The sequence below is a fragment of the Triticum aestivum genome, chromosome 5A (genome assembly GCF_018294505.1).
Source record: "Triticum aestivum cultivar Chinese Spring chromosome 5A, IWGSC CS RefSeq v2.1, whole genome shotgun sequence".
Lineage (NCBI taxonomy): Eukaryota > Viridiplantae > Streptophyta > Magnoliopsida > Poales > Poaceae > Triticum > Triticum aestivum.
Window position 1 is genome coordinate 384535912 of NC_057806.1, and position 9711 is coordinate 384545622.

Consider the following 9711-nt stretch of genomic DNA (forward strand, 5'->3'; position numbering starts at 1 on the left):
ACATCTCCTATTTTGGTACAAAGGTAGTACTTACAAGAAGGATTTAGTGTGTATAGCTCAACTCAATAACAAGTAGCTAACTCATTAATTTGCTACTTAACCAATTGGTTTTGATACGTATTTTTGGAAAGAGATCAATGTCAAGTTGCCAAATCTATGGATCAAGTTTTGAAGGAGAACTCAGCGTTCTTCTCAAGCACAACAAGCTATATAGAGTAAATCATTAGTCTGCTAAAAATCAAAATAGAGGTACATTTCAGGCAACCATCTAACAGATGATACATCATTGATGGCGAACCTCGATGGGTTAGAAGTAGTGAAGACACGACCCAAACTTGAAATAACACCTCACCGGGCACACTGACCGAACCATCAAGCTTTGCCTACACATAATCAAAACAGGCAGAGCAGCATGACGTAGTTAGGCAACAATCTCTCCTAACCACTGATTCATGGCCAATCTCATCACCGATAACCATGGAAACCCAACCAAGCTGAGAGGACCGATCATGACAAATTCACATCATTAACACCTTACTGAGAGAACATTCAATCAGTTGGACTGCTGTACGACAACCCCTTGATTTGGCCCGTTACATCGTATGTTGTGCTGATATACTCCATTATATTTGATTATGTGGCCGTCATCGTTGCCTTCTATGTTGTCCGCTTCATGCACATGAACCGGTGTGTCCAATGAGCATATGTTTTCTTCAGTAATCAGCACATCTTTTATGAGGTCCTGAGGTTCTTGGCATTTTTCATTGGATTGAGTACCTATCAAAACTCACACGTAGACACATACATGAGGTTATTATGGTTATAAATTAACCTAGTATTGATCTTTTATACTTCTCTTGGTTATGGTAAGCAAGTCCGGTTTTTTTTAACCAGAGGGTTACCTTTCCTCCTTGTTATGGTATTTTAAAGCTACGACTCTGAACCTCTTATTCAGATGTTTGAATTGTGAGTAAAATTATCTAAAGTATTAGATATACCTGTTATCTCTCCATTCGACATCAAATTATTGTTCTTTGAAACATCTGAAGATGAGAAATATGCCAACGGTGCCCTTGAGCTTGATGCAAAGAAAGAAGAATGAGATGAAGACAATGGGAACCGGCACCCTGGAATAAGTGGTGTATCTCCAGCTTCATTTGGCTACAACAAGAAATAAGGACATTGGAATAATTAGAAGGACACCATTTTATCGAAAATAATTGACTGTCCCATTTGAATTTGTAAGATGCAGACCTCTAGGTATTCTCTGTGACCTATGTAGTGAACTAGTGGAAAGTGACTGCGATGCATGTTGAGGTACCCAATGAGATTACTTCAATGAAGAAATCAATTCCAGTTTGAGTACAACTAACAACAACACAAAGGCGTTAAAAAATACACAAAGGTGTCACTTTTTCAGCATTTTTAATTGCTACTGACAACAGTGGTTCAAATTTGCATAATAATTTTGTACATCATCAGGAACTCAATCTATATAAAAAAAGGCAGCCCGGTGCATGTAGCTCCCGCTTGCGCAGGGTCTGGGGAAGGGTCCGACCACTTTGGGTATATCATCAGGAACTCAAACTATATTTAAAAAAGGGCAGCCCAGTGCATGTAGCTCCCGCTTGCGCGGGATCCGGGGAAGGGTCTGACCACTTTGGGTCTATTGTACGCAGCCTTTCCCTACATTTCTGCAAGAGGCTGTTTCCAGGACTTGAACTAACAAGGACTTGAGCAGCTCAGATTAAATTAACAAGGCAGCAGCTTTACCACTGCGCCAAGGCTCCCCTTCAGGAACTCAATCTATAGCAGAACTAAAACAAGGGTCATTGTAAAACACAAATTGGAAGGAAACAGTACACACTTGTTAGTTTAATCTAGGAAACATACATGACAAGGAATGTACCTTAGTAATAACTTCAGGCACTACATCCAAGTGCGAAGCAGATGCCAATATCTTCTTTCCTTTCAGATCTCCAATCGCAGGCTCCTCCAGAATGATCTCTGAGATATCAATACTTAATCTGAGCTGCTCAGCTTGCTATGAAAGTTGGTGAGATGGCGAACTCCCAGAGCTGCTAGAACAGGATTACCATCCTGGCACCCAGAAACGTCGAGATTTTGGAGCTTTTTAAGGCACAGTGGCAGATATTCAAGACTAGTGCAGTTTGAGAGATTCAGAAACTGAAGAGAAGTAAGGCATTCAAAGGAACCAAGAATTTTAAGATCAGGACAAGATGAAAGATTTAGGGCTTTCAAATATGCAAGCTGACCAAATGATTGGGGGAGCTCCTCAAGTTTAGAACATTCTGATAGATTCAGATATTGAAGTGAACAAATGTTGCCAAAAAACTCAGGCAGCATTTGGAACTCGAAACCACTTAAGTTCAGATCTACAAGAGAACAAAGGCTAGCAAATGATTGCAGTAGTCTATTAGGTAATGTCGGAAGCTTAGAACACCGTGACAGGTTCAAGAAACGAAGTTTGGTGAGGTTTTCAATAGATTCAGGGAAGCTTCTAACTTCAGGACAGCATGAGAGGTTTAGGTAATGTAAGTCATGCAGCAAATCAAGGCTTTTCAATTCCTGAAGTTTCTGGCAACCTTGGAGATTCAAATAATTCAGGCCCTTTAAGTTGCTGAGGAAGGATGGCAATTCCATGAGTTCAGTTTCTGAAAGATCCAATGCTTGTAGCTTATTAAAGCTACTAATTTGAGGAGGGAGTGTTGTAATGGACAAAGTGGAAGCATCAAGATACCTCAGCTGTTTAAGCTGAAAAACAGGAGCAGGTATCTCATTGACAGAACATTCACTGAGATCCAGAACACGCAGATACTTGTTAACTGAAAAAACTTTGCTGACATCTTCCAATTCTGTACCACTAGTCTTGAAAATGAGTGACCTTGCCTTGGAAGGCCAAGCCTTGCTATCTATTGACTGTAAGCTTGAAGCTGACACCTGTGCGTAACGATAATCACAAAATCTATTATGGCGATCATTCTCCGTGTCCAAAATCACAAGGATATCTTCACCAGCAACTGACCTAGCAAGATCATGTGCCAAATCATGCATGCAGAGCATTTCCTCTGATGCATTGAATATTTCTCCAGCAGTCTGTAGAGGACGTTAATTAGTTTACATACTTAAAAATATACAAACTCCCACCTTATTATGGAATTCATGAATATTATTTCTGGGCATAATTTAGTCATGCCTTGGTGCGGTTACATGTTTAGTTGATTTTAGCAAAGAATAAACAGAAGATAAGTTCACACTTGCTTGTAAGGGTTTATCTGAATACACTGATATCATGTCCGTTTGATGCAGATATTAAAACCATACGTTTGTGTTGCATATTATTGGGGGTTCATGCCAAATCATGCTTCATCAATATAATCTTGAGATTTAATCTAACAAGAAAATAAAATTTATCGATGTCATCTTTTTTGGCTTCAGACGCCTATACCTGGATAGGAGTGCAGACAACGTAGAGAAGTACAAGATGGCGAAGAAGGCCGCAAAGCGAGCTGTTGGTGAAGCAAGGGGTCGGGCATATGACGACCTCTACCAACGGTTAGGCACGAAGGAAGGTGAAAGGGGCATCTATAAGATGGCCAAGATCCGAGAGAGGAAGACGAGGGATATTGGCCAAGTCAAATGCATCAAGGACGGAGCAGGCCAACTCTTGGTGAAGGACGAGGAGATTAAGCATAGATGGCGGGAGTACTTCGACAAGTTGTTCAATGGGGAGAGTGAGAGTTCTACCATTGAACTGGGAGACTCCTTTGATGAGACCAGCATGTGTTTTGTGCGGCGAATCCAGGAGTCTGAGGTGAAGGAGGCTTTAAAAAGGATGAAAGGAGGCAAGGCGATGGGCCCTGATTGTATCCCCATTGAGGTGTGGAAAGGTCTCGGGGACATAGCGATAGTATGGCTAACCAAGCTTTTCAACCTCATTTTTCAGGAAAACAAGATGCCAGAAGAATGGAGACGGAGTATATTAGTACCAATCTTCAAGAACAAGGGGGATGTTCAGAGTTGTACTAATTACCGTGGAATTAAGCTGATAAGCCATACAATGAAGCTATGGGAGAGAGTCATTGAGCACCGCTTAAGAAGAATGACAAGCGTGACCAAAAATCAGTTTGGTTTCATGCCTGGGAAATCGACCATGGAAGCCATTTTCTTGGTACGACAACTTATGGAGAGATATAGGGAGCAAAAGAAGGACTTGCATATGGTGTTCATTGACTTGGAGAAGGCCTATGATAAGATACCGCGGAATGTCATGTGGTGGGCCTTGGAGAAACACAAAGTCCCAGCAAAGTACATTACCCTCATCAAGGACATGTATGATAATGTTGTGACAAGTGTTCGAACAAGTGATGTCGACACCGATGACTTCCCGATTAAGATAGGACTGCATCAGGGGTCAGCTTTGAGCCCTTATCTTTTTGCATTGGTGATGGATGAGGTCACAAGGGATATACAAGGAGATATCCCATGGTGTATGCTCTTTGCGGATGATGTGGTGCTAGTTGACGATAGTCGGACGGGGGTAAATAGGAAGTTAGAGTTATGGAGACAAACCTTGGAATCGAAAGGGTTTAGGCTTAGTAGAACTAAAACCGAGTACATGATGTGCGGTTTCAATACTACTAGGTGTGAGGAGGAGGAGGTTAGCCTTGATGGCTAGGTGGTACCTCGGAAGGACACCTTTCGGTATTTGGGGTCAATGTTGCATGAGGATGGGGGTATTGATGAAGATGTGAACCATCGAATCAAAGCCGGATGGATGAAGTGGCGCCAAACTTCTGGCATTCTCTCTGACAAGAGAGTGCCACGAAAGCTAAAAGGCAAGTTCTACAGGACGGCGGTTCGACCCGCAATGTTGTATGGCGTGGAGTGTTGGCCGACTAAAAGGCGACATGTTCAACAGTTAGGTGTGGCGGAGATGCGTATGTTGAGATGGATGTGTGGCCACACGAGGAAGGATCGAGTCTGGAATGATGATATACGAGATAGAGTTGGGGTAGCACCAATTGAGGAGAAGCTTGTCCAACATCGTCGGAGATGGTTTGGGCATATTCAGCGCAGGCCTCCAGAAGCTCCAGTGCATAGCGAACGGCTAAAGCGTGCGGAGAATGTCAAGAGAGGGCGGGGTAGACCGAATTTGACATGGGAGGAGTCCGTTAAGAGAGACCTGAAGGATTGGAGTATCACCAAAGAGCTAGCTATGGACAGGGGTGCGTGGAAGCTTGCTATCCATGTGCCAGAGCCATGAGTTGGTTGCGAGATCTTATGGGTTTCACCTCTAGCCTACCCCAACTTGTTTGGGACTAAAGGCTTTGTTGTTGTTGTTGTTGTTGATGATGTCATCTTTTTTGTCCTAAATTTACCATGCGGCTTAAAAAGTCTATTGCTTTCAATAGCACGATATATGCCTTAATCGTGCTGGTTTCAGATGTCCTCACAGTAACCAACCTTAGTAATGTCGCAAATTTCGAATCAGTTATCATATAAAACACGATGTTCCTATGCAAGCTTTCTTTGCAGTAATTCCATTTGCACAAAGCTTATGAGAAGCTACAAATATTTCCGCACAACAAAAAAAAAACTACAAATATTAATAAAACAATGGCCCTTGTGAGTTGTTTGATTTCTGGAATGACGGAGAATATTGATGATGCACGTGGTCAGATTCACCATTTTGTACATGCATCACAGTATAGAACATAACAAGCAATAACAAAGGTATGGCTCCAAAGAACTTACTTGATGCCTTCCTATAACTTGAAGGAAATATATTGCTTTAAGTTCGTCAATATACTTCTCAGCAGTTACATCAAGAGGTAAGGTTCCATGTCTGGACTCAATCATGTCAAGTGCAATCCATTGCTGAATAAGTTTTTTCTTGTCCATGACAGATCCTTTAGGGAAGATTGAACAGTATACAAAGCATAATCTTAGTTCGTGAGGCATATTGTAATATATTATCTTGAATGATGGAAATAGTGGTGAAATTTTGTCTTCGGGATAATCTTCCTCTATCTTCCACATATCTTTATCCTTGGCAGCTTTCCAGATCTCACGCCTCTGTCGTTGAGCATTCACCACAGATCCAAGAAAGTTAGCAACCAAAGGTGTGCCGCCACACCTTCTAACAATTTCTTCTCCGTATTCCCTGAACAGTGGGTCACCACGCCCAGTCATTGCCCTTTGTGAGAATATACTCAAACAATCATCTTCAGATAATGCAGACAACTTGTAAGGTGGAACAGTAGACACCAACTCAGCAACTTTATAGCTATGGGTGGTCACTACAATCTTGCTTTCTGTCTGTATACCTGTGAGCAACATCTGCTTCAGCTCATTCACTTCTTCATCTTTACCCCACAAGTTGTCTAATACTATTAAGCAGCTATACTTATTAAGTATGGTTTGAACGGCATTCTTAATTGATTGTAATTGCATATTTCCCTCAATCCTTTCGGTAGTTTGTGAAACTATATCCCTCCCGATTTTTTCAAGGCTGACATTACCCATGGAAACATGAACCCATATCCTGAAGCTGAATGCCTTTGTTCTGGCATCATTGAAAACTAGCTGTGCAAGGCTTGTTTTCCCAAGACCCATGGGCCCTACTATAGAAATAATGGAAATCTCACCGACACTTTTCTGCATTATAATGTCCATGAGATTTTCTAAGTCTCTATCTCTCCCAAAAAGAATAATGTCACTATTTCTGTATGATGTTGTCTGCTTCTCATCAAAATCCACCACTGAGTTAATATGTGAAATGAAATGATATTGATTTGGCAAGTGTTGCCTTGTCTGCAACAACTCTCTCTTGGATTTCATCTTATGAACCATGCTAACTTTCGAAATCACGGGATTGGAAAGTGAGCAGAACAATGATCCCTGAAAATTTATAAGCAGTTTTACTTAAAAATCAACATCTTTGCTGCTATAACAAAATCTGTAAGCTTGCTAAATGTCATCACAGAGTGACTAGCAAAAGGCAGATAAGAAGTGCTTGTGCTACATGCCATAACAAAACCAAAATCCAAAATGTTGGGTTAAAGTTGCAATCGCATAACAATTCGTTGCTTCTTATGGCAGGAGTGGAAGAACCACGATCCTTGGTAAGCAGTACCTTACCATGGCAAACAAGAACTTGTTTCTCACTGCCCCTCAATGATTAATTCTTTACTATCTGGCCAAGTTAAAACAAAATGTTCTTGTCCCACTCCAGTTTACATGCTCAAGATTTTGGAGACCTATATGTTGAGAGCTCTATACATTCACTGCATATTATGGTAAAAGATAGCGACTACGCGACTGCTTGCTGTTCGTCTGCTTCCTCTATGTCTGCGTCGCCCTCATCATCACCATGTCCACCGACGCCAAACGTGCCGCCGCCGAGAAGCTCAAGGCCGGCAGAAGGCCGCCGAGGACACCGCTGCTGCCGCCACCGCCGCGGCGGCTTCTGCACGGCCTACTGGAGGGTATAACACGTATATCCCTCCTGATTATTTCCGTATTAACAGTACTAGCATTATGTGTAGATCTGTCTACTGTTTGCGTAGTACGTGCTCGTTTAGATCAGTATCAGTATGTTGCTAATTCTGTCAATGCCATGCTGGTCATCTATTTATGGATTAAATTAGTCGAAAAATTGCCTATTTACTCAGCATCATGTGCGCCATCGACCAGTGTTGCTGGCATGCACTGCTAATACATATCTTTTTAAAGGGAAACCTACTAAGACATGTTATGAATTTGGATTAGAAAAATCAAGTATTGACAAACATGGATAACAAGATGTTAGTGAGTTGAAATTATTGCAGAAATTCGTGGGCGAAATCATAACTCCTGGGAAGAAGAGTTGAAACTCTTCAGATCTGGTCCAAATCGTACAAGAAACTATTTACTCAGACCAAACTATTTTACCTTCTGAGCATAGCTGCTGCTCCCTTCAAACTGCTCCTTGGAAGAGTAGTAGTCGTCAACCATGTCTTCGATGTCGAAGGCCAGGGACTTGATCTGGGCGAGCCAGTGCCGCAGATTCGCCCTCTCGCTTCCGAAGGAGTTCCTCTCCGCATTTTTCAGCAGGTCTTCTAGGTACACCAGAGTGTCCTTTATGCTCTCCAGGTCGTCGCTGAAACTGCAGCACAGCGTGACCTCGCCCTGCGCGGCGCCGATGATTTCGCCGATCTTGCGGGCGACCTGGCTCACAGCCGCGGCCGCGAGCATCTCCGTACCAACCATAGCTGGAAGTAAGGGGGTGGAGCAAGAGCAGAGCACAACCAGAAGATGCGGCCGGCAATGGAGGCTTTGAGCTGAACTAGGACTATCCACCGAGTTATTTGTCATTTTCATCACTTTTGTTTTAGATCGATTGGTTTCTTGACTTTGACTTTTCAAAGTCTCGATGGTGGACAAAGATGTAGAACCAACTCTTCAAATGTAGTACAAACGCAGATGTAGGTGAAGAAACCTACACATCGTGTGGATTTCCTATCAGCATGATACTCGTGCGTTGCCAGGAAGCCATTGGCTTAGGAGGTGGTCAAATAACGTTAATCCTGTGTCCGTTGCATAATTTATGATTAGTAAAGATATCAAAGATATGGTGAGGGGCGTGCATTGTTAGAGAATTTTAAATGAGCACGGTAGAGAAACTAAAATTAAGATCGATTTTGAGTTGAAGCCACAATTTTGTGCTTGTTATTTGTGCCTTCTACAAAAAAAAGTTGGTCTCACATAAAAATAGTGTATTTATTTATTTATGATAGATCTCACATGTAAGTAAAGTATATTTGTTACCAGGCAGCAAGCCTGGTAAGCTATCTCAAAAACAACATCAAAAAGTAAAGTATATTTGTTTATATCTCTTTTGAAAGATTGCTAGTTCCACATTTGGGGATGCTGGTGTGTTTATTTCAAAAGAATGTTGGACCTACATGTGAATTCACCACCAACTCTAATCTTTATAAGTAGGAAAGATTACAATTTTAAATGGCATGTCAGTATGTCACCCGTCTGGTCCAAACTTTCTTAACGAGACCATCCCAACTCAAGTCTAAATTGGGACTGTTAAGGGCTTTTTAGTTCACTCCTCTAATTGGCACCTAGTCGAAATTAAACCGAATAGTGGAGTAAAAGTTTTACTCCTTTGCCTCGCGGGCGCCTAAAATCACTTGACCTCGAGGTGGTCGAGTAAACATTGCGCCCACTTTTCCAGCGGCCACCCCCACTGCATCGGCGCCGACACACCTGTCATCGACTGTCCACTGCCTCCGCCGCTACCTCGTCGCCTCCCTTGGCCCTAACCGCCTTTCTACCGAAGTCCGAGCCATTCACCGCCATCGTCGTCGTCGTCAGGGATGAGCTGAAACACCGTCGCTGCCGCATCGACCGATTCGTCGGAAACCGCCTCAGATCTTCTTCCTCGTTGGCTACCCAGCACCTCACCGTGCTTGCGCACCTTAACCGTCCATCCACACGCCCCGCCGCCTGCTAGTTTGGGCTCAACTCCGCCGGCTAGCTGGTAGACCTCCACCGCCTTGCAAGTGTATGACGTTTTGCCTAGGTGAGTATTTTTTTTATTTTTTGTCTCGTGTTTGGTCCAATTGAATTGAACTGAATTGTTTCAACTGAAGATGAAGAGGACGAGAGAGATGATCTTTGAGGACTATCTTCAAG

General features: G+C 42.6%; 1 protein-coding gene across 3 annotated transcripts; it reads right to left on the reverse strand.

Moving 5' to 3' along the window:
• Positions 1-213: 213 nt before the first annotated feature.
• LOC123103513 (putative disease resistance protein RGA3) lies at positions 214-8389 on the reverse strand. 3 transcript variants are annotated; one of them, XM_044525123.1, is made up of 6 exons: positions 7957-8384; positions 5779-6924; positions 1910-3117; positions 1255-1368; positions 999-1161; positions 214-777 (listed from the first exon to the last, which is right to left on the reverse strand). In XM_044525123.1, exons 1-3 carry the CDS (start codon positions 8377-8379, stop codon positions 2023-2025), a joined length of 2664 nt encoding a protein of 887 aa, XP_044381058.1. In that variant the 5' UTR covers positions 8380-8384; the 3' UTR covers positions 214-777; positions 999-1161; positions 1255-1368; positions 1910-2022. The 3 variants fall into 3 exon arrangements, with proteins under 3 accessions (XP_044381058.1, XP_044381057.1, XP_044381060.1); XM_044525122.1 differs by lacking the exon at positions 1255-1368 and having other exon boundaries at positions 7957-8383; XM_044525125.1 differs by lacking the exons at positions 214-777; positions 999-1161; positions 1255-1368 and having other exon boundaries at positions 2657-2961; positions 3047-3117; positions 7957-8389.
• Positions 8390-9711: the final 1322 nt, after the last annotated feature.